The following is a 25,528-nucleotide window of genomic DNA, read 5'->3' on the forward strand; positions in this document are numbered from 1 at the left end:
TTTCTACATTTTAGAATAATAGTGAAGACATCAAAACTATGAAGTAACACATATGGAATCATGTAGTAACCAAAAAATGTCATTAGTATTAGAGCAACCAATGACAACAGTGAGGGGTATGTCATTAGTATTACAGCAACCAATGACAACAGTGAGGGGCGTGTCATAACTGTTAGAGCAACCAATGACAACAGTGAGGAGCGTGTCATCACTATTAGGTTAATTAGAATGAATTGAGTGAAACTGTTTTTAAAAAACAACAATAGTTTACAGCATATTGAATATATTAGGCTACTGTTATCACATGGAAACATAATTAGATGTTGTACAGAAATATTAGCATCAACATACATCGTTTAATTTAATTCCACATACACATAATTGTTTCCAATAATCTTTTGGTTCAACCCTAATGCCTAATAAGCATCATCAACAGGGGGGGAACATATTGGGTGGACGATGATAACCTGTGGAAAGAATTTACAGATTTTTAAAATACTTGTTCATAAAAAAATATATATTGTTCATAAGAAGGGTCTGAGATCTAAGTCAATATTCAGACCACTAGGGGTCCATGTTTTTAGACAGGATATCCGATAGGCCTCCCTCTGTCGTAAGTAGGATCTCCATGTTACCTCCTCTCCTTGGTAGAGCAACATGCTCCACGCCTGTGTATTTGAGGGAGGAGATGAGACGGTCAACGAAGTGAGCTGCTACTGGACGGATATTCAGCGTTCTTACCTGATTGAGCTGCAGTGTTCAGCTATGCGTTGTTTCAGACGGCTTACAACAGCTGGCAGTCTTAGCTATATTAATACTGGCACTTGCTATGAGCCATCTGCTGGTCTCAAGATGTGTGAAGTTTTATTTATTTTGTAAAGTGCTATTTTTTACCCCCACAATTTGCAGGCTTTCAAACACGCGCAGCCAATCCACCAGCACCATGCATCCATAACTCACAAGTAGTTTGTTACAAAACCACGATAGCACCTATAGCTCTCATCTCAAAGAACAACTTCATTTTCTCTGGGTTATTTATGTAAAGTCTATGCTAGAAAAGTTTTTGATATCTGATCTCATTTTATTCTTCAAGTCGAGGCCAACAGAATCCTTGTATTTTGGTTTTACTCCCCTTTCTGTGTGACAGCAGGACATGCATGCAGAGTTAGGGGCCTCAGGCTGTAGCCTAGAAAGTGACATAGCAACTTGAGGTCATTTCCTATGGGACAAGGATATGAAAATCCTCACACTGTTTTTTTTTGCTACAAACGCTCTGAACAGACCAGCGATACCGTTTCATTCAGACGGTCCTATTCAGATGCTGATTCTCAGACACTGACTGGCACCCTATTCACTATATAGTGCACTACTTTTGACCAGAGCCCTAGGCTAAGTAGTGCACTACGTAGGGAATAGTGTGCCATTTGGGAAACGGACTCTATTTCTAGGAACGAATTCCAAATCTCTCACAACAACAAGAGAGACCGGAGAGAACAGCACATCAGCTGAGAGCCAACAGATTCATTGTCGCATCGGTAAATAACTAACCTGAAAAAGTGTCCCGTTGTCTCACTGTTACATCAAGCGTTTGAAAGAGCAACATTCATTGTATTGGAAAACAAAACAAAAAGGTATATAATAGTCCATTTGTGTCAGTGTAAAATAGGGAACAAAAATAAGGGACATTATGGTTCATTTAGTTATATTTCTAGCCACAGGATATGTGGAACTGTGAACAGACTGGCCACGTAAGTTGAGACATCAATTGCTTTTCCTTGATTCTTGATCCTTCTTAAAACCCATTGGATGAGAAGGTAAGAGTTCCCTCCCCATCTGACCATTTCATCCAATGCGTGTTGAGAAGGAAGCGAGGCTGCTAGAAATCAAGGAAAGGCCATTGAGATCCTCCCATAGACGGCTGTCAGCACTGGGAGAGACACCTGAACAGAGGGGAGATGGACACTGATACTCCTACCACATTAAGCAATACAAAGAGGAGTCATGAAATTCAGGTTCTTTAAAAGATTTCAAAACATAATTGGTTGTCAAAGACGGTATCAAATATATATATACACAGTACAAACTGCTGCAATAGACAAATCTGTACACAGAAAGATTCAGGTACGAACAGTCTTCCAGCATTACTGTTTCTGATAAATCACTTGAAGGCTGAGACTTTCATCATGCAACATAATCAATGACCACATCAACTCCTTTACAATCTTCCCCACAGTGTCGATGTTCAACACACCAAGAACCTTATTCTCTGCGTTTTGGGAGGCGGTGAAGCTAACAGATTATATAAACGAGTACACGGGAAGTAAGTCTGTCTGTATATGTTGACAAAGGCCTCATGGTTGGCTAGGCATGAACTCTACATCATTTAAAAAAACAAACGTTGCTGTAAGGTTGGGTGTTTGTGGAAGCAACTTCTGGGAACCTTCAGTCCAGAGAAACAGACATCTAACTACTTGTACATACATTATCGCCATGCCAACCCACACATTCTAGTACGATTAACAATATGGATTCAGAAACAAAATTAAATTTTTTCAATATAAATCATGTCTCTTTCAGTCTTACCAAATCAGATGTCAGTAAAGGCAGCGGCATAGAAAACCACTGAGTGGACATAACATTAGGAACACTTTCTTAATATTGAGTTGTATCCCCTTTCGCCCTCAGAACAGCCTCAATTCGTCAGGACGTGGACTCTACAAGGTGTTGAAAGCGTTCCGCAGGGATAGTGGCCGATGTTGACTCCAATGTTTCCCACAGTTGTGTCAAGTTGGCTGGATGTCCTTTGGATGGTGGACCATTGTTAATACACACGCACGGAAACTGTTGAAAAATCCAGCAGCGTTGCAACTCTTCACACACTTAAACTGGTGCGGCTGGCGCCTACTACCATACCCCGTTCTAAGGCACTTAAATATTTTGTCTTGACCCTTCACCATCGGAATGGCACACAATCCATGTCTCAAGGATTAACCCTCCTTCTTTAACCTGTCACCTCCACCTTCATCTACACTGATTGAAGAGGATTTAACAAGTGACCTCAATAAGGGATCTTATCTTCTTTCACCTGGATTCACCTGGTCAGTCTATGTCATGGATTCACCTGGTCAGTCTATGTCATGCATTCACCTGGTCAGTCTACGTCATGGATTCACCTGGTCAGTCTATGTCATGCATTCACCTGGTCAGTCTACGTCATTGATTCACCTGGTCAGTCTATGTCATGGATTCACCTGGTCAGTCTATGTCATGGATTCACCTGGTCAGTCTATGTCATGGATTCACCTGGTCAGTCTATGTCATGGATTCACCTGGTCAGTCAGTCTATGTCATGGATTCACCTGGTCGGTCTATGTCATGGATTCACCTGGTCGGTCTATGTCATGGATTCACCTGGTCGGTCTATGTCATGGATTCACCTGGTCGGTCTATGTCATGGATTCACCTGGTCGGTCTATGTCATGGATTCACCTGGTCAGTCTATGTTATGGATTCACCTGGTCAGTCTATGTCATGGATTCACCTGGTCAGTCTATGTCATGCATTCACCTGGTCAGTCTATGTCATGGATTCACCTGGTCAGTCTATGTTATGGATTCACCTGGTCAGTCTATGTCATGGATTCACCTGGTCAGTCTATGTCATGTAAAGATCAGGTGTTCTTAATGTTTTGTACACTGTGGAAAATCCATGTCAATAGGCTGCAGGGCAGAAAATCCTTTTCATTTGGTAGAGGAGAGTGGCCTTGCCTTGAGATAATAACACCACATCTTCATGAAATAGTTGTAATTGAATTACACCTACAGTAGGGCTCCTATTAGCTGAATACTACGGTGAGATATAATAAGCCCCGTTTATATAAAACCTTATCCATTCCTCAGCCCTTCCACCTCTATTTAAATGTCAACTACTTCAGCATTACATTTGACTATTCACACGATTCAGGAGCGATTAACAAGTCAAGTCAAGGTAATAAGGAACAATCTGCTGAACACTAAATACCTTATAGTCAGGGGCAATAAGGAGAAATCTGCTGAACACTAAATACCTTATAGTCAGGGGCAATAAGGAACAATCTGCTGAACACTAAATACCTTATAGTCAGGGGCAATAAGGAGCAATCTGCTGAACACTAAATACCTTGGAGTCAGGGGCAATAAGGAGCAATCTGCTGAACACTAAATACCTTGGAGTCAGGGGCAATAAGGAGCAATCTGCTGAACACTAAATACCTTATAGTCAGGGGCAATAAGGAACAATCTGCTGAACACTAAATACCTTATAGTCAGGGGCAATAAGGAACAATCTGCTGAACACTAAATACCTTGGAGTCAGGGGCAATAAGGAACAATCTGCTGAACACTAAATACCTTGGAGTCAGGGGCAATAAGGAACAATCTGCTGAACACTAAATACCTTGGAGTCAGGGGCAATAAGGAACAATCTGCTGAACACTAAATACCTAGGAGTCAGGGGCAATAAGGAACAATCTGCTGAACACTAAATACCTAGGAGTCAGGGGCAATAAGGAGCAATCTGTTGAACACTAAATACCTTGGAGTCAGGGGCAATAAGGAACAATCTGCTGAACACTAAATACCTAGGAGTCAGGGGCAATAAGGAGCAATCTGTTGAACACTAAATACATTGGAGTCAGGGGCAATAAGGAACAATCTGCTGAACACTAAATACCTAGGAGTCAGGGGCAATAAGGAGCAATCTGTTGAACACTAAATACCTTGGAGTCAGGGGCAATAAGGAACAATATCCTAAAAACTCAAAGACCACCCTCGAACAAGACAAATTAGATGATTAACAGACAGAGAATCATTACAAAAAATTGAGGTGGGAGAGAGGCAATCCACCTTTTTTCACTAGGCTGTGAGCCTCGTCTCAGCCACCAGAACCAAATCTCTCACTGGACGAGCGACCACTGTTAGCCAGGCTGGCTACGATATGTAAGCTAATTTGTAAACGTCACGCGCTGCGTCCCGTAAGTGTCCGTTGTTGCCGCTGGGGTTGAACACAGAGACTTAAGTCCTGCTGGTTGTCTGGCGGTGTAGAAGGTTCGGGAGAGTCTGGTCTGTCCGTTCTCTCAGTGTCCTCTGACTGGGATGATGACTCCGTGTCTGTGCCGTTGATGAATCCAAGCATCTCAACCACGGAGTTGGGCAAATCCTACACAGATAATAAACATCAGGTTAACGATCTGGTTGGAACCAAAGAGTGTTAGCTATGAATATAGGTACAATCGAATCAAATCAAAGTTTATTTGTCACGTGCGCCGAATACAACAGGTGTAGTAGACCTTACAGTGAAATGCTTACTCTAACCAATGGTGCGGGAAAAAAGGTGTGTGTGTGTGTGTGTGTGTGTGTGTGTGTGTGTGTGTGTGTAAGTAAAGAAATAAAACAACAGTAAAAAGACATTTGAAAAAAACAGAGTAGCAAGTTCAGTAAGTGTTTCAGAATACAGGAACAAACATTCTGAAGGTATCTAATGTTCTGCCACGGAGTTGGGACACATCCTACAAGGACCTCATCAGAGGAAACTATTAATAACGTCTGTCACAGACACAGTTTTAATGAGGTTTAGTTTCAACTGCATTTATTTCATACACCTTGTGTATATAGTTATACCACCAAGTTGAGGAAATCCTACACAGTTTTCTAATTTTTTAATAAAATAAATCTAAATAAATATGAAAAACATATTGGTCACAGACAGGTTTTTTTGAATGAGGGTTAGATTCAACTGCATTCATTCATACCCCCTGTGTGTTTCTACCACTGTTGGGTAAATTCTATGAAGATATTGTCGGACTAAACAAACAAGTTAACGAGGGTTGTGTTGAAAACCCCCTTCACACCCTACGACTGGAAACTGCACAAACCAATTGTATCCCACTTCCTTTCCCTTTCCAACACTCGGCAAACCCTCCATTATTTACCATGGTCCTTCGAGCCGGATGGCTGAGCTTCTCAAAACCCATGCATTGGTCCTTCGAGCCGGATGGCTGAGCTTCTCAAAACCCATGCATTGGTCCTTCGAGCCGGATGGCTGAGCTTCTCAAAACCCATGCATTGGTCCTTCGAGCCGGATGGCTGAGCTTCTCAAAACCCATGCATTGGTCCTTCGAGCCGGATGGCTGAGCTTCTCAAAACCCATGCATTGGTCCTTCGAGCCGGATGGCTGAGCTTCTCAAATTCCATGCATTGTATTTCAGAATATACTGGAAGCACAAACGTTCTGAAGACAGATAGATGTCCTATCTTGGGATTACATACCTTACAACTCTTCAGCTGCAGGCATATAGCTTCAGCTTTGTTGAGGATGGCCACGATGTCCAGTTTCATCGGCAGTTCATTTATGAGCTGGAAAGAAGGGAGGAGAAAATCCTTTGATCAGTGACTTGCTAAAGCAGAGATGGGTAACTGACGGCCTGCGGGCCGATCAGTAAAACATTCTAACCGTTCAAAACATCGGGGTCACTTAAAAACATCCTTGTTTTTTTTTTAAAAAGCACATTTTTTGTCCATTTAAAATAACATCAAACTGATCGGAAATACAGTGCAGACACTGTTGATGTTGTAAATGACTATTGTTGCTGGAAACGGCTGATTATTAATGGAATATCTAAATTAGGCTCGTTGTCAGGAACCATCACTCCTGTGTTCCAATGGCACGTTGTGTTAGCCAATGCAGGTTTATAATTTTAAAAAAGGCGAATTGATCATTAGAATACCCTTTTGCAATTATGTTAGCACAGCTGAAAACTATTGAACTGATTTTAAAAAAAGCAATAAAACTGGCCTTCTTTAAAGTAGTTGAGTATCTGGAGCATCAACATTTGTGGGTTCAATTACAGGCTCAAAATTGTAATTTCTTCTGAAACTCGTCAGTCTATTCTTGTTTCTGAGAAATTAAAGCTATTCCATGCGAGAAATTGCCAAGAAACTTAAGATCTCGTACAACGCTGTGTACTACTCCCGTCACAGAACAACGCAAACTGGCTCTAACCAGAATAGAAAGAGGAGTTGGAGGCCCCGGTGCACAACTGAGCAAGAGGACAAGTACATTAGTGTGTGTGGTTTAAGAAACAGACGCCTCACAAGTCCTCAACTGGCAGCTCCATTAAATAGTACCCGCAAAACACCAGTCTCAACGTCAACAGTGAAGAGGAGATATCGGGATGCTGGCCTTCTAGACAGAGTTACTCTGTCCAGTCTCACCGTCAGCAGTGAAGAGGCGACTCCGGGATGCTGGCCTTCTAGGCAGAGTTGCAAAGAAAAAGCCAAATCTCAGACTGGCCAAAGAAAATAAAAGATTAAGATGTGCAAAAGAACACAGACACTGGACAGAGGAACTCAATGTTGACGTTCAGACTGGTGTTTTGAGTAGCAAAAAAAATACTTAAGCGTAGGCAGACTGTCCCACATCTATAAACAGGGAGCTATCGGACATTGGAAGAATGAGTGTAAAGTAGGAATGAAACCTGCTGCAGTCGGAGGAAATGACACTATACGAGCGTTTGCATATTTTTCAAAAGAGCAACAACCAATCCTCTAGAGAGCAACAACCAATCCTCTAGAGAGCAACAACCAATCCTCTAGAGAGCAACAACCAATCCTCTAGAGAGCAACAACCAATCCTCTAGAGAGCAGCAACCAATCCTCTAGAGAGCAACAACCAATCCTCTAGAGAGCAACAACCAATCCTCTAGAGAGCAACAACCAATCCTCTAGAGAGCAACAACCAATCCTCTAGAGAGCAACAACCAATCCTCTAGAGAGCAACAACCAATCCTCTAGAGAGCAACAACCAATCCTCTAGAGAGCAGCAACCAATCCTCTAGAGAGCAACAACCAATCCTCTAGAGAGCAACAACCAATCCTCTAGAGAGCAACAACCAATCCTCTAGAGAGCAACAACCAATCCTCTAGAGAGCAACAACCAATCCTCTAGAGAGCAGCAACCAATCCTCTAGAGAGCAACAACCAATCCTCTAGAGAGCAACAACCAATCCTCTAGAGAGCAACAACCAATCCTCTAGAGAGCAGCAACCAATCCTCTAGAGAGCAACAACCAATCCTCTAGAGAGCAGCGGGACAGGAACATTTTACATAGCGGTGTTTGATCAATGAAGGGGACATGTGGGATTTAATTACAAAATGAATGAGAAACACCCGTCTCTATTCTACCATCACTTAATGAGGTACCATTATTTCCTTATGGAGTTATGACTTGCCTAGTTAAATAAAGGTTAAATAAATAAAATAAACAATTATCAAGATTTGTAATTCTAAGATGATTGGGTATTCAAATTTGTTTATGTTTGAGTTAAAATGCATGTGTTATTTTTTGTGTTCAAAGTGGAAACGACCAGTTCCCAGGGTCCTGGTCTTTGGGTAAATATACAGATGTATTTAGTTCAGTCTGCATATAGAAAGAAAAACATATGTTAATGAGGGTTGACAGTTATCCCAAACGGATTGTGATGTGTGTATTGCTGCTTTCATTACTGTCTTTGTTTCGATACCAATTTCACCAAAATGGGTCTACTGGAGTGTTGGGGTTCCCCCCGATGGGTTAGGGTGCTAACTCCCTGACCTGACAACTCTTCAGAGGAGGTAGCCAGTAAAATAAGGGAGTGTTGGGGTTCCCCCCGATGGGTTAGGGTGTTAACTCCCTGACCTGGCAACTCTTCAGAGAGGTAGCCAGTAAAATAAGGGAGTGTTGGGGTGTTAACTCCCTGACCTGACAACTCTTCAGAGAGGTAGCCAGTAAAATAAGGGAGTGTTGGGGTGTTAACTCCCTGACCTGACAACTCTTCAGAGGAGGTAGCCAGTAAAATAAGGGAGTGTTGGGGTGTTAACTCCCTGACCTGACAACTCTTCAGAGAGGTAGCCAGTAAAATAAGGGAGTGTTGGGGTGTTAACTCCCTGACCTGACAACTCTTCAGAGAGGTAGCCAGTAAAATAAGGGAGTGTTGGGGTTCCCCCCGATGGGTTAGGGTGCTAACTCCCTGACCTGACAACTCTTCAGAGAGGTAGCCAGTAAAATAAGGGAGTGTTGGGGTTCCCTCCGATGGGTTAGGGTGCTAACTCCCTGACCTGACAACTCTTCAGAGAGGTAGCCAGTAAAATAAGGGAGAGTTAGGGGGCTAACTCCCTGACCTGACAACTCTTCAGAGGAGGTAGCCAGTAAAATAAGGGAGTGTTAGGGGGCAAACTCCCTGACCTGACAACTCTTCAGAGGAGGTAGCCAGTAAAATAAGGGAGTATGAACTAAGTTGGAAAAACGGTTTCAACAGTAACAGTATGTTGTTGTGTTATTTGACATTTGTCGTAGAGAAAACGCTGTTAAGAAAATTGGGAATGTTATAATTTGTCGTATAGTCAAAGCTTGTCTGGATTTCCTGAAACAGAAATTAACTAAAACTCTTGTTCTGATCTGTCCTCTCTTTAGGTGATCATGGAAGGTGACGTCAGATGGTGTCTTAATGCATGTAGGAATCATTTGGCCACAAACGGTGTGTGTGAACCTTAAAACTCTCCCAAACCGGCTGCAGAAAGAGAGACAAAGGCGTTCAAAGTGACGGTGACCTTTAACACTTATCTGTGTCCGAGCCAAACCTGGGTGCAGGCGGCAGGGGCGCTGAGACCGCGCATGTGGAGTCAGCATGGAGAGAGAGATAAACTTCTCTTGCTAGCGTGCTGATGAGAGAAATTGACCAGACAGGGTAGCCTAGTGGTTAGAGCGTTGGACTAGTAACCGGAAGGTTGCAAGTTCAAACCCCCGAGCTGACAAGGTACAAATCTGTCGTTCTGCCCCTGAACAGGCAGTTAACCCACTGTTCCTAGGCCGTCATTGAAAATAAGAATTTGTTCTTTAACTGACCTGCCTGGTTAAATAAAGGTAAAATAAAAAAAATAGTGGCTCAGGTGCCAGTTCCCTTGTATTAGTAAAACATGACTTTACACTGAAATCGGGATTTTATCAAGGGCAACAAACGCGACAGGCAAGAGTTACATGGGAAGATGAACTGCAACGCCATCTGAAGAAGACACTAGAATGATAAGTGCCGGGAGAAGGGATTTAGACTAAGTACGCATTGAGATACCGATCTGTCATTACCAGGCCACTCGCGACAGGAAAACAGGGACAAAAGGGGGGCTGTAATGAGAAGAGTTATTACCGGCAATAAAGAGTTCCCAGTTCCCAATGTACATTCTAACCGGGATGATGTGTGCTAGATTGAGAAGACTCAAAGTAAAGCACTAAGAAGTGTCATTCTAAATTTGGGTTGGATAATTTATTAAAATGTTTTAGTTATGATTCGGCTACAGTGAGAGAGAGAGTTGCTCTCAAACTGGAGGAGTGGGGACACTGCTAAAATGTATTAGGCCCCAGGAAGGCTCTAGAAACCTTATCTTTAAGTGTCCTCTGAGAGGGAGGTTATTGGAGAACTCACTGGATGATCGCTCGGGTCAACCACGTCTGTTCTCTTCTGTTTTACCATGTCATCAGAATATTAAATGCTAAATCGCATCATACATTCAGATTGCTGGACGATACGGTATAATTAATTGCACACAAGGTTCATAGTCTGTGTCTTGCGATAACACCCAAGGATGAAAATGAAGGAGACGGCATGGAGACCCGTATCACAAGGCCATAGAACGTAACGGAGGGACGGTTCTGTCCCCAGTCCTAGTAGCATCAAGGCCGGTGTGAATTATTAAACATCTCTCTTCCCTGTTCAAGTCAATAGGTTTTTTAGGTGTCGTGGAACATAAGACTGATCATTGTTCTAGGAGGAGGGACTGAGGGATATTGACTAATTGATTTAGGAATGTTTTAGTATGTTTATAACTGTAGAGGTGCATTAGGACTAGTGACTATAGTGTTACGGGTTAGATGGAATGATGTGTAAATGTATCTGTAGCAGGAAGTAAGGTACACATGGGGTCTGTGATTGAGACAGAATGTTACCATCAGACTTCAGTGGGATGGAAGGTGATGGGGGTGATAGAATGGGATCATCCACAAAGTTGTATGTATGTTGTTACAGGAGATGGCTCGTAGGAGAGGGAGGACAGCTAACAGTGCCCAATATAGAGACTATTACACAGACCCAGATCATGGTGAGAGTAGCAGAGGTTGTGAGGTTGTTAGGTTGTGAGGTTGTTAGGATGTGAGGTTGTGAGGTTGTTAGGATGTTAGGTTGTGAGGTACAACGTCATTACTCTTTCCTCATTTCTAACAGCCAGTGAACACTTGACAGATTACATGCAGTAGTTATTCTCAGGACAGTAAGTGGAGGAGGTTAAGGTCAGGAGTCATGTTAGTAATAACAGTAGTTACTTTAGTAGCATTGTTAGGATATCAGTTTATGAGGACTCATGTCACATGGCTTGGTAGTTGGTAACTGGGGGACTGATGGGAGTACCGGGAGCTGTTATTCACGTCACAAATTAGTGATCTGGCCATAATGGGAGAGTCTATGTTATCAGGAAATGACCCGTGCGATGCAGTGTGATTATTCCCAGGTGGTAGCGGCACATGAGGAGCAGGAGATAACCGAGGGCACGGGCTGAATTCTGGAGATTGAGTGTACATCAAGATACACCAGGCGGAGGTGTTGGGACAGTGTTGTTCTGGTCCACAGTGCTCCTTATAGCACCTGCAGCAGTAAAGATCGGCATGTCTCTGTAGCAGGGGGGAGGGTGTTGGGACAGTGTTGTTCTGGTCCACAGTACTCCTTACAGCACCTGCAGCAGTAAAGATCGTCATGTTTCTGTAGCAGGGGGAGGGAGGGGGGGGGGGGGGGGCAGTGTTGTTCTGGTCCACAGTACTCCTTACAGCACCTGCAGCAGTAAAGATCGTCATGTTTCTGTAGCAGGGGGAGGGAGGGGGGGGGGGGGGCAGTGTTGTTCTGGTTCACAGTACTCCGTACAGCACCTGCAGCGGTAAAGATCGTCATGTCTCTCAGTGGGTTTCCAGTTCTCCCGTGAAGTGAGGTCCAGTTGCATAATGTGTGAGCTGGAAGATGACAGAGGAAGTGGAGCGAATGAGAGAGAAAGACTAGATGCCACTGTAGACATGCAGATGGGTTGGGTCTTGGAGCCACTTTAAACCCCATAGTTGGGTGAGCTGCTTTATTGGTTAATGTATCAGATGAAAAGGAGAGATGGTACTTTAAACAACATGTTGGAGGCATTCATGTGAAAGTCTATCCAGTGCCGAGTTACCTCAAGAGGATGTAGCGTTGATTAGGACTACGCACCTGCCTATCAGGTGACCTGCCTATCAGGATACCTGCCTATCAGGTGACCTGCCCATCAGGTGACCTGCCCATCAGGTGACCTGCCCATCAGGTGACCTGCCCATCAGGTGACCTGCCTACCAGGTGACCTGCCTACCAGGTGACCTGCCTACCAGGTGACCTGCCTATCAGGTGACCTGCCTATCAGGTGACAGAGAAGGAGATGGGGAGCAAAGTGAGGATGACAGGGCTTGGGAACCGCTCTCTGAACCTGTGGTCTGATGGTGAAGACGGGGTGAAAGCATGAGGAGGCTTTTTAGGGCTTTCATTTTGGTGGAATCCAGCAGAAAAGTGGCCTGAAGACAAAGTCAGGCGAAGACAGAGTTGGAAATGTCATGTTGTCATGCATATCTTAACACGTTGTTAATGCTGTTGTGTTTATTTTTACTTTGCAAGTGTTGTGCCATCACTCTCTCAGGAACCAGAAGAAGAAAGTTGAACCAGAAGTCAACAGCTCCAGTGGACAAGTTATTATCAGTGTCCTGTAATAAATGGAAATGGTGTGATCATAGTACTGAATGGGGTGGCAGGTAGCCCCAGTGGTGAGAGTGTTGGACTAGTAACCGAAAGGTTGCCGGATCGAATCCCCGAGCTGACAAGGTAAAAATCTGCCCTGAACAAGGCAGTTAACCCACTGTTCCTAGACCAGTCATTGTAAATAAGAATTTGTTCTTAACTGACTTGCCTGGTTAAAAAGGTAAACAAAAAAATAAATAATGACAAAAAAAAACAGTTTAGAAATGTTTGCAAATGTATTAAAAACGTGTGGTCGACTTGGGGCTGTTGGTCATTCTCTCACTGCAACATGTCTTTCCATCCCATGGCAAAATGTGTCAAACTTTCTCTCTCCGGCTTTCAAGAGGGGGGGGGGCAGCTAAAAAAAAAGTTTTGCCCACGAAGTGGCAGGGGCCCCCCAACAAAATGTTGCTTAGGGCCTCCAAAATGCTAGAGCCAGCTCTGACTCTGCATGTGTGAATATGGATGTAGGTATGCAGACCAGCGAGCCACTGCGGCCCCTCGTGATGAGGTTTTTTGGTGGCCCCCACCCCACCGAAGTTGCCCGTCCTTGAGCTAAAGTGATGACACGGATAAACACTCCAACACTGGAAACCAGTGTTCTGTGTGGATAACACACGTGTGTTGTAATGTGACTAGGCCGTGAGAGCCTGTTAGTTAGAAGACCACATGCTCCTGCTAGGTGATAATTAACTGCTTCCTTCAGTCATCATAAAACACAGTGTAAAGCCCATTCTCTCTCTTCTCACCACTCTCTTACCCTCTCACTCTTCCTACTTTCTCTCCGTCTCTCCATCCCTCCCTACACCCCCCCTCACTCTCCCCACTCTCTTTCCCCCCCTATCTACTACCACCTCCCTCCCCCACCTGGTGTTGTAGCTACTGTATAGATAGAGCCTGCAAGGTCTCCATGGTTACCATCTACTAGCCATCTACCAACTGTCTCCCACCTGGTGTTGTAGCTACTGTATAGATAGAGCCTGCAAGGTCTCCATGGTTACCATCTACTAGCTGTCTACCAACTGCAGAAAGAACAGCTGTGATCACGTCAGGAAGTAACCTCAAGGTAAAATGTTGAATGATTTAAATGGTTCTAAGCATCATTACAGGCTATCATGTATATGACACAGCCAAGATAACATCAGCCTATATTTCTAGAGAGATTACCAGACCTATCATTAGTCATTTTCAATATACAAAGACACTAAAGATGCACTAAAACAATCCCATTCCACTACTGAGAAAACAGGGGGAAAAACGAGTTCTATGGTTTTCATTGACCGTCATCAGTAGACTTTTAATAGTGAGGGGTTGAAAGACAGAGGGGACCAGACATCAATGTGTCCCCACTCTCCTCTTCTCTCCCCCCACTCTCCTCTTCCTCTCCCCACACTCTCCTCTTCCTCTCCCCCCCACTCTCCTCCCCACTCTCCTCTTCTCTCCCCCCCACTCTCCTCTTCTCCCCCCCCCCTCTCCTCTGTTAGGAGTTAAAAGGACCCTTTCTATTTCAGGAGGTAGGGCAGGTCATATTTAGTGTAATAATGACCCCAACCAACCTTGCACTCACACAGAGACAGATACAAGTGAACACACACATGCAGACAAAACATAAGAACACACACCTTGAGGATCTCATTGAAGCCGTATTGTTCCTCCATAATCTGGTGTTTCTCTGAGTCCAGGATGGCACAGCACACCAGCAGGTGGAAGTTCTGGCACGGCAGCCCGGTCCACATTACCTGAAGTCAACCCAGAGACAATCAGAGTCGGTGTGTGTGTGTGAGAGAGACAGTATCTGCATCATTATGTCTGATAAATCAAACTAATTGTTGTGATTCTGAGAAACATAATTAAATTAATGCTAATTGGCTTGTGTTTCCTCGCAATGCCTCTGGACGAATGGAGAGATGATGAAATGAAAACTAAACCACGGGCCCTTTAATCAGGTTACTGATTCATCTACGGGGAGTTAGGAGGAGGAGGAGGAGGAGAGACTGAGGAGCAGCAGGACCAGAGAGTCAGGGGACAGAGAGAGGCCACTGATTGATCAAGTGCTCACTGTAATGACTGATTGGCCTCTTTGATTGATTGGCTACATTGACTGTGTGGGCTGATCGATCATTAGAGAACAGACGATTGATTAACGGTAAACGCCTTGAATGTCTGTGACTCACCTCCCAAAGACGCAGGACATCAGGGAAACTCAGTTCTCTCTTGAAGCGAATCAGGAGCCAGCGGAAGCAGAAGTACAGGTGACCAGAGTCCTGGGCCACTGTAAGACACACACACACACACAAGGTTAGCAGAAGTACAGGTGACCAGAGTCCTGGGCCACTGTAAGACACACACACGAGGTTAGCAGAAGTACAGGTAGCCTCTAACATAAGGTTAGAATGAAGGGAACCCGACAACATCTCAGGTATTGCCTTTAGACATCATGAACTGAAAAGCCATTGGGCATAGATCCAACCGTCCCTGAGGGGGTTAAATCCACTCTGAATGTGTCAGAGTTGTGAGCATCTCTGAGGGGGTTACATCCACTCTGAATGTGTCAGAGTTGTGAGCATCTCCGAGGGGGTTAAATCCACTCTGAATGTGTCAGAGTTGTGAGCATCTCTGAGGGGGTTACATCCACTCTGAATGTGTCAGAGTTGTGAGCATCTCCGAGGGGGTTAAATCCACTCTGAATGTGTCAGAGTTGTGAGCATCTCTGAGGGGTTTAAATCCACTCTGAATGTGTCAGAGTTGTGAGCATCTCTGAGGGGGTTAAATCCACTCTGAATGTGTCAGAGTTGTGAGCATCTCTGAGGGGGTTAAATCCACTCTGAATGTGTCAGAGTTGTGAGCATCTCCGAGGGGGTTAAATCCACTCTGAATGTGTCAGAGTTGTGAGCATCTCTGAGGGGGTTAAATCCACTCTGAATGTGTCAGAGTTGTGAGCATCTCTGAGGGGGTTAAATCCACTCTGATTGTGTCAGAGTTGTGAGCATCTCTGATCAAGGAGCTGAAGGAATATCAATAGTGAGGAAGAGGATTAAAGTCAACCAATCGTAGACCTTAAGCCTCTTACGTCCCCTCTCTATCTCTTCTTTCTCCCCCCCCCCCCCCCCCCCTACCCCCGGCACCCCCCCTCCCCCCAAGACAATCACGTCCATCACCGTCGTTCTCTTCCTGCCCTCAATCTAACCTTTCCTGCTCAAATTAAAGCCATAAACAACACATTTCATTTACATATTATAGAATTTCCTTGGTTTATTGTTCTTGGAAGCTCTCTAAATTCCGAAGGAGCTGTTGTTGTTATCGGGCGAGGTAACGAACAGCAGACCAGTTTTAGTAGGGTGGCTGAGCGAGCCCAAATTAATCAAGAAAATTAATGACTATAAAGTACGCGGTGATAAATCAACATCGTCCCAATCAGACTGCACTGTAGCGCTAGCCGCATTTAAACAGCCTAATTCAAAACAACTTATCAGGGACTGTTTAGGGATGCGGCTACCCCCTACGACCTCTAGCAAATAGGAGACTTTTCCAAACAGAACACACCATATTTATCTCATTACGAAGTCTTAGTCAAACTCGGATAAACTCGTTTTTCTTTCGAAGGCAAAATGTGGCGTCGGCACTTGTGAGAGAGAGAAAACACAAGGGAAATGTTTCACTGGCTCCATCAAGGTGATTATCTAGTACACTTATGATGAGGATGAATGTGTGTTCCGTTGTCACGGTGAACGTTCTATTCTGTGGATTCTAAATGGCAGTAATGGGTGTTGTTCATTAGGGAGGGACTGGACTACCGGGACTCCAATAATTGACACTAAAATGTAATTTTCTGTAAGGATTTTTTTTTTTTACAGCATGCCCTGTTTGTGTGTGTGTTCCCCTCACCCAGGTAGTTCCAGAAGGACAGGCCCAGTAGTCGTAGCAGTGTGTGTGTGTGTGTGCCCCTCACCCAGGTAGTTCCTGAAGGACAGGTCCAGTAGTCGTAGCAGTGTGTGTGTGTGTGTGTGTGTGTCCCTCACCCAGGTAGTTCCAGAAAAACAGGCCCAGTAGTCGTAGCAGTTTGTGTGTGTGTGTGCCCCTTACCCAGGTAGTTCCAGAAGGACAGGCCCAGTAGTCGTAGCAGTGTGTGTGTGTGTGTGTGTGTGTGTGTGTGTGTGTGTGTGTGCCCCCTCACCCAGTTAGTTCCAGAAGGACAGGCCCAGTAGTCGTAGCAGTGTGTGTGTGTGTGTGCCCCTCACCCAGGTAGTTCCTGAAGGACAGGTCCAGTAGTCGTAGCAGTGTGTGTGTGTGTGTGTGTGTGTGTGTGTGTGTGCCCCTCACCCAGGTAGTTCCAGAAGGACAGGTCCAGTAGTCGTAGCAGTGTGTGTGTGTGCCCTTCACCCAGGTAGTTCCTGAAGGACAGGTCCAGTAGTCATAGCAGTGTGTGTGTGTGTGTGTGCCCCTCACCCAGGTAGTTCCAGAAGGACAGGTCCAGTAGTCGTAGCAGAGTGTGTGTGTGTGTGTGTGTGTGTGCGCCCCTCACCCAGGTAGTTCCAGAAGGACAGGCCCAGTAGTCGTAGCAGTGTGTGTGTGTGTGTGTGTCTCTCACCCAGGTAGTTCCAGAAGGACAGGTCCAGTAGTCGTAGCAGTGTGTGTGTGTGTGTGTGTGTCCCTCACCCAGGTAGTTCCAGAAGGACAGGTCCAGTAGTCGTAGCAGAGTGTGTGTGTGTGTGTGTGTGTGTGTGTGTGCCCCTCACCCAGGTAGTTCCAGAAGGACAGGTCCAGTAGTCGTAGCAGAGTGTGTGTGTGTGTGTGTCTCTCACCCAGGTAGTTCCAGAAGGACAGGTCCAGTAGTCGTAGCAGTGTGTGTGTGTGTGTGTGTGTCCCTCACCCAGGTAGTTCCAGAAGGACAGGTCCAGTAGTCGTAGCAGAGTGTGTGTGTGTGTGTGTGTGTGTGAGTGCCCCTCACCCAGGTAGTTCCAGAAGGACAGGTCCAGTAGTTGTAGCAGTGTGTGTGTGTGTGTCCCTCACCCAGGTAGTTCCAGAAGGACAGGTCCAGTAGTCGTAGCAGAGTGTGTGTGTGTGTGTGTGTGTGTGTGTGTGCCCCTCACCCAGGTAGTTCCAGAAGGACAGGTCCAGTAGTCGTAGCAGAGTGTGTGTGTGTGTGTGTCTCTCACCCAGGTAGTTCCAGAAGGACAGGTCCAGTAGTCGTAGCAGAGTGTGTGTGTGTGTGTGTGTGTGTGTCCCTCACCCAGGTAGTTCCAGAAGGACAGGTCCAATAGTCGTAGCAGTGTGCTGAGCTGGATCAGTTGAGTCTTCATTCCCTGCATCTGCTCCTCAAAGTTCTGGTGCTAAGAATTTAGACAGAATGGAAATATATTCACACGATACAGACTACACGATGGGCACTATGTGGACGCCTGCTCGTCAAACATCTCCTTCCAAAATCATGGGCATCAACATGGAGTTGGTCCCCCCTTTTGCTGCTATAACAGTCTCTACTCCTCTGGGAAGGCTTTCCACTAGATGGCTTTCCACTGGCCTACCGGCCAGCCAGTCGGCCAGCCAGCCATCCAGCCAGTCGGCCAGCCTTTCGGCCAGCCAGCCAGTCGGCCGGCATTCAGCCAGTCGGCCGGCCAGTCGGCCAGCTAGCCAGTCGGCCAGCCAGCCAGTCGGCCAGCCAGCCCGTCACATAAAGGCACATTGATTCTCTCTACTCCTCAATCACCAGCTTTCCTTTTACCTTCTGGCAGGCGTTTAAATCAATAACCCTGATGTTGCCATGTTTGATGTATTAATGGGTGGGATGACAGCTACAGTGCTGGAGATGACAAGGTCTTTGGGTTTTCTTTGAATAACAAGGGCCTGTCAGGTACAAGACCACTCAGCCGAGTAATAATAACATGATTGCTGTTTACCCTAACCTGTGTGTCTGTGTGTAGCTGTTTACCAGGGTAGACCAGCCCTGGGCTACAGTATCTATAAAGCTATGGATGGTTAATGAACACGAAATCCCCTTTAAATTACTTCAGCAGCTATCTGGAGGAAAGAGTAGAGGAAACAGACAGGAGGCTGGATGGTGTCGTGACAGACAGGAAGCTGGTTGGTGTCGTAACAGACAGGAAGCTGGATGGTGTCGTAACAGACAGGAAGCTGGATGGTGTCGTAACAGACAGGAAGCTGGATGGTGTCGTAACAGAATAGACAGGAAGCTGGATGGTGTCGTAACAGAATAGACAGGAAGCTGGATGGTGTCGTAACAGAACAGACAGGAAGCTGGATGGTGTCGTTAACAGAACAGACAGGAAGCTGGATGGTGTCGTTAACAGAACAGACAGGAAGCTGGATGGTGTCGTTAACAGAACAGACAGGAAGCTGGATGGTGTCGTACCAGACAGGAAGCTGGATGGTGTCGTAACAGACAGGAAGCTGGATGGTGTCGTACCAGACAGGAAGCTGGATGGTGTCGTACCAGACAGGAAGCTGGATGGTGTTGTACCAGACAGGAAGCTGGATGGTGTCGTACCAGACAGGAAGCTGGATGGTGTCGTACCAGACAGGAAGCTGGATGGTGTTGTAATAAGTTGGATAATAAGACAGACAGAAACTAATTCAGAACACAAATCATAGAGCTGAAGTGACATCACAAAGTGTCAGGGCTCTGCTCAGCTATTGGTGGAGGCTATGAGAGAGTGGTCTTGGATGCATCCTTTGTGAAATGCACCATGGGAACCCAGCGTGGTCAGGTAATCAGGTCTCACTCTACCAACACTTACCTAGTTGGCCTCCCTCTCTCGTTAAACAGGAAGAACTGTGCTGTCATATTCCAACACAGAGGTAAGTGAAGGTCTCACCCACAGACATGGAATGACTAGAATGGACATCCTCATTTCATTTGCTTTGGTCTGAGGGGCTTTGTCCATTCTAGTATTTATATTTCTGTGTTACGTATGTTCTAATAATTCAGATGTTCTCAGGTTTTACCCATCTGGTCCATGAAGGAGACAAACCACTAAAAGGTTATGTCCCTGCTAGTTTATCTAGCCTATTTCTATGGTCTTATTAAGTTATGTCTGTTCTAGCATATCTAGCTCTATGTTGTCAGTCTCACCATCTGGTCCATGAAGGAGACAAACCACTAAAAGGTTATGTCCCTGCTAGTTTATCTAGCCTATTTCTATGGTCTTATTAAGTTATGTCTGTTCTAGCATATCTAGCTCTGTTGTCAGTCTCACCATCTGGTCCATGAAGGAGACAAACCACTAAAAGGTTATGTCCCTGCTAGTTTATCTAGCCTATTTCTATGGTCTTATTAAGTTATGTCTGTTCTAGTATATCTAGCTCTATGTTGTCAGTCTCACCATCTGGTCCATGAAGGAGACAAACCACTAAACGGTTATGTCCCTGCTAGTTTATCTAGCCTATTTCTATGGTCTTATTAAGTTATGTCTGTTCTAGTATATCTAGCTCTATGTTGTCAGTCTCACCATCTGGTCCATGAAGGAGACAAACCACTAAAAGGTTATGTCCCTGCTAGTATATCTAGCCTATTTCTATGGTCTTATTAAGTTATGTCTGTTCTAGTATATCTAGCTCTATGTTGTCAGTCTCACCATCTGGTCCATGAAGGAGACAAACCACTAAAAGGTTATGTCCCTGCTAGTTTATCTAGCCTATTTCTATGGTCTTATTAAGTTATGTCTGTTCTAGTATATCTAGCTCTATGTTGTCAGTCTCACCATCTGGTCCATGAAGGAGACAAACCACTAAAAGGTTATGTCCCTGCTAGTTTATCTAGCCTATTTCTATGGTCTTATTAAGTTATGTCTGTTCTAGTATATCTAGCTCTATGTTGTCAGTCTCACCATCTGGTCCATGAAGGAGACAAACCACTAAACGGTTATGTCCCTGCTAGTTTATCTAGCCTATTTCTATGGTCTTATTAAGTTATGTCTGTTCTAGTATATCTAGCTCTATGTTGTCAGTCTCACCATCTGGTCCATGAAGGAGACAAACCACTAAAAGGTTATGTCCCTGCTAGTTTATCTAGCCTATTTCTATAGTCTTATTAAGTTATGTCTGTTCTAGTATATCTAGCTCTATGTTGTCAGTCTCACCATCTGGTCCATGAAGGAGACAAACCACTAAAAGGTTATGTCCCTGCTAGTATATCTAGCCTATTTCTATGGTCTTATTAAGTTATGTCTGTTCTAGTATATCTAGCTCTATGTTGTCAGTCTCACCATCTGGTCCATGAAGGAGACAAACCACTAAAAGGTTATGTCCCTGCTAGTTTATCTAGCCTATTTGGTCTTATTAAGTTATGTCTGTTCTAGTATACCTAGCTCTATGTTGTCAGTCTCACCATCTGGTCCATGAAGGAGACAAACCACTAAACGGTTATGTCCCTGCTAGTTTATCTATCCTATTTCTATGGTCTTATTAAGTTATGTCTGTTCTAGTATATCTAGTTCTATGTTGTCAGTCTCACCATCTGGTCCATGAAGGAGACAAAGCACCAGAAGGCGTCCACCTCGTCCTCCATCACATAGAGGATCGGAGACAGCAGGTCACTCATACCCTGGACATAGCCTGGTGACAGAGAGAAAACAACCCGGTTCAGTCAGCCAGTCAGTCAGCCAGCCAGCCAGTCAGCCAGCCAGTCAGCCAGCCAGCCAGTCAGTCAGTCAGTCAGCCAGCCAGTAAGTCAGCCAGCCAACCGGCCGGCCAGCCAGTAAGTCAGTCAGCCAGCCAGCCAGCCAGCCAGCCAAAGCCTGGTGGTGACAGAGAGAGGATTTGAAACAGTTCTGGAGTGTTTTCATTCCAACACAATCTTGACCACAGGAGGTTGGTGGCACCTTAATTGGGGAGGACAGGCTCGTGGTAATGACTGGAGCGGAATCAGTGGAATGGTATCAAATACATGGTTTCCATGTGTTTGATGCCGTTCCATTCACTCCGTTCCAGCCATTATTATGAGCCGTCCTCCCCTCAGCAGCCTCCACTGATCACGTCTGGTGCTGAGTGGCATCTAGTATTTATTGTTGGTGAATCCTCAGTAAAAACCCAGTAGAGGCCGAGTACATGCAGTATGACAAGCGTGGTCTTACCCAGGTCAAAGTCATTCAGTATGACCAGCTTTGTCTTACCCAGGTCAAAGTCATACAATATGACAAGCTTTGTCTTACCCAGGTCAAAGTCATTCAGTATGACAAGCTTTGTCTTACCCAGGTCAAAGTAATTCAATATGACAAGCTTTGTCTTACCCAGGTCAAAGTCATTCAGTATGACCAGCTTTGTCTTACCCAGGTCAAAGTCATTCAGTATGACAAGCGTGGTCTTACCCAGGTCAAAGTCATTCAGTATGACCAGCTTTGTCTTACCCAGGTCAAAGTCATTCAGTATGACAAGCGTGGTCTTACCCATGTCAAAGTCATTCAGTATGACAAGCTTTGTCTTACCCAGGTCAAAGTCATTCAGTATGACCAGCTTCGTCTTACCCAGGTCAAAGTCATTCAGTATGACAAGCGTGGTCTTACCCAGGTCAAAGTCATTCAGTATGACAAGCTTTGTCTTACCCAGGTCAAAGTCATTCAGTATGACAAGCTTTGTCTTACCCAGGTCAAAGTCATTCAGTATGACAAGCGTGGTCTTACCCAGGTCAAAGTCATGCAGTATGTAAAGCTTCGTCTTACCCAGGTCAAAGTCATTCAGTATGACCAGATTTGTCTTACCCAGGTCAAAGTCATTCAGTATGACCAGCTTCGTCTGACCCAGGTCAAAGTCATTCAGTATGACAAGCGTGGTCTTACCCAGGTCAAAGTCATTCAGTATGACAAGCGTGGTCTTACCCAGGTCAAAGTCATTCAGTATGACAAGCGTGGTCTTACCCAGGTCAAAGTCATTCAGTATGACAAGCGTGGTCTTACCCAGGTCAAAGTCATTCAGTATGACAAGCGTGGTCTTACCCAGGTCAAAGTCATTCAGTATGACAAGCGTGGTCTTACCCAGGTCAAAGTCATGCAGTATGACAAGCGTGGTCTTACCCAGGTCAAAGTCATTCAGTATGACAAGCGTGGTCTTACCCAGGTCAAAGTCATTCAGTATGACAAGCGTGGTCTTACCCAGGTCAAAGTCATTCAGTATGACCAGCGTGGTCTTACCCAGGTCAAAGTCATTCAGTATGACAAGCGTGGTCTTACCCAGGTCAAAGTCATGCAGTATGACCAGCGTGGTCTTACCCAGGTCAAAGTCATTCAGTATGACAAGCGTGGTCTTACCCAGGTCAAAGTCATGCAGTATGACAAGCGTGGTCTTACCCAGGTCAAAGTCATTCAGTATGACAAGCGTGGTCTTACCCAGGTCAAAGTCATTCAGTATGACAAGCGTGGTCTTACCCAGGTCAAAGTCATGCAGTATGACAAGCGTGGTCTTACCCAGGTCAAAGTCATTCAGTATGACAAGCGTGGTCTTACCCAGGTCAAAGTCATTCAGTATGACAAGCGTGGTCTTACCCAGGTCAAAGTCATTCAGTATGACAAGCGTGGTCTTACCCAGGTCAAAGTCATTCAGTATGACAAGCGTTGTCTTACCCAGGTCAAAGTCATGCAGTATGACAAGCGTGGTCTTACCCAGGTCAAAGTCATTCAGTATGACAAGCGTGGTCTTACCCAGGTCAAAGTCATTCAGTATGACAAGCGTGGTCTTACCCAGGTCAAAGTCATTCAGTATGACCAGCGTGGTCTTACCCAGGTCAAAGTCATTCAGTATGACAAGCGTGGTCTTACCCAGGTCAAAGTCATGCAGTATGACCAGCGTGGTCTTACCCAGGTCAAAGTCATTCAGTATGACCAGCGTGGTCTTACCCAGGTCAAAGTCATGCAGTATGACCAGCGTGGTCTTACCCAGGTCAAAGTCATTCAGTATGACCAGCGTGGTCTTACCCAGGTCAAAGTCCTTCAGTATGACCAGCGTGGTCTTACCCAGGTCAAAGTCATACATGCAGTAGGTCATGAGGACATCGTGCAGCAGAATCAGTCCTGGGTTGTCTTGTCCTTCATAGAAAGTGTTGGTCCGATCTGTCCTGTTCACGTCTTTCTCTGTGGAGGAAAATCAACACAGTCAGAGACCTTAGAATCCCCTTAATTCACCAAATACATTTGCATGTACATGAAGAACATCATGAGTCAGATGACATGGAACAGAAGGAACCTGATCGTAGGATCAGCACTCCTCACAACTCAGAGACACTTTATGATTATAGGCTCCGACTTCACCACACATCTCGTCTGCCTGATTGTCCTTAGACGAAAAGTTTACTGCCAGGAGTTGAAATCAGAAATGGGACCAGCTGCACTTCCAACAGTTCAGCATTGCTCCGTGCCAGCCGCCGCTCATTTCCATATTAATTTCAGTTGACATTTACAGAGAGCACACAACTCTAACCCTGTTACAACCGGAGCCTAATTTCAATCCTTTGAATAGCAGGGGGGGGGGGGGGGGGGACGACTCAGAGAGAGAGAGAGAATAAAGAGACAGAGAGAACAGAAATGCCAAGTCCATTGAGGAGCCAGCCAGATCCAGTATGGATCATTCCTCAACGATCAGGAGGAGATGAGATCCCATTACCTGGCTGACATGGGTCCTGTCCCAAATGACAACCTGCTCCCTATTTAGTGCACATAGGGCTCAGGTCAAAAGTAGTGCACTACGTACAGGGTATAAGGTGCAATTTGGGACGCAGGTTTTGGGGCTGGGTTCTCCAGGCGGACGACGCTGATGGAATATTGAATAAATAAAACACGGGGTTGATCCGATGGGAGACAGATTGATTCCAGGCTCAGCTCAGTCGTAAAGTAGCTAAACTAGGAAAGGTGTCACACTTGGTTTCAAATGGTTTTGCTGAGCAGTTTGGGGTGAGACCTGGAGAAATGTGGCCAACTTTGGTTCTTCACTGGCTGGTGGAAGTTAAGTTGCTGACGGAGGCTGTTGGAACAAGGAGTCTAACTCATTAACATATTGGAAAGGTCTCCCGTTTGTCACAGTGCCCATTGTTCAAACCACGTAACCATCCCACTGTCAGACCAATAGAATCAAATAGAATACAACTATTGTCCATCGATTAGAGGGGAAAACTTTCTTCTGGCTTCCTCAACAACCCCAGGCAGAGCCCCCAGGCAGAGCCCCCAGGCAGAGCCCCCAGAAAGAGCCCCCAGGCAGAGCCCCCAGATGTACAGGGTCAGCAGCAGCGCCCCTGGATGGAGAGCAATCTTGGGGGGCTAACATTCTGTTAGAAGTGATGATGACGATGATGGTGATGACCTATTAGACTCCTGACTAACATTCTGTTAGAAGTGATGGTGATGATGACCTATTAGACTCCTGACTAACATCATGTTAGAAGTGATGATGACGATGATGATGATTACCTATTAGACTCCTGTGGTCTCTAAACATGCTGTTAGTAGTGATGACGATGATGACCTATTAGACTCCTGTGGTCTCTAAACATTCTGTTAGTAGTGATGATGATGATGATGATGATGACCTATTAGACTCCTGTGGTCTCTAAACATGCTGTTAGTAGTGATGATGATGATGATGACCTATTAGACTCCTGTGGTCTCTAAACATGCTGTTAGTAGTGATGATGATGATGACCTATTAGACTCCTGTGGTCTCTAAACA

General features: G+C 45.2%; 1 protein-coding gene across 1 annotated transcript in view; it reads right to left on the reverse strand.

Moving 5' to 3' along the window:
* Window positions 1-4,681: 4,681 nt before the first annotated feature.
* The window catches only part of LOC139394377 (TBC1 domain family member 15-like), a gene marked incomplete at its 5' end in the record, with an annotated part of 58,160 nt that continues 37,313 nt past the window's right edge, over window positions 4,682-25,528 (reverse strand). The window contains 7 exons of the mRNA XM_071142431.1: window positions 4,682-5,196; window positions 6,306-6,392; window positions 14,485-14,601; window positions 15,037-15,134; window positions 18,093-18,192; window positions 21,333-21,433; window positions 23,824-23,940. Of these exons, the coding sequence (XP_070998532.1) occupies window positions 4,996-5,196; window positions 6,306-6,392; window positions 14,485-14,601; window positions 15,037-15,134; window positions 18,093-18,192; window positions 21,333-21,433; window positions 23,824-23,940 (821 nt within the window). The remainder of the gene's footprint in view (window positions 5,197-6,305; window positions 6,393-14,484; window positions 14,602-15,036; window positions 15,135-18,092; window positions 18,193-21,332; window positions 21,434-23,823; window positions 23,941-25,528) is intronic.

Source organism: Oncorhynchus clarkii, unplaced genomic scaffold (assembly GCF_045791955.1).
Source record: "Oncorhynchus clarkii lewisi isolate Uvic-CL-2024 unplaced genomic scaffold, UVic_Ocla_1.0 unplaced_contig_8354_pilon_pilon, whole genome shotgun sequence".
NCBI lineage: Eukaryota > Metazoa > Chordata > Actinopteri > Salmoniformes > Salmonidae > Oncorhynchus > Oncorhynchus clarkii.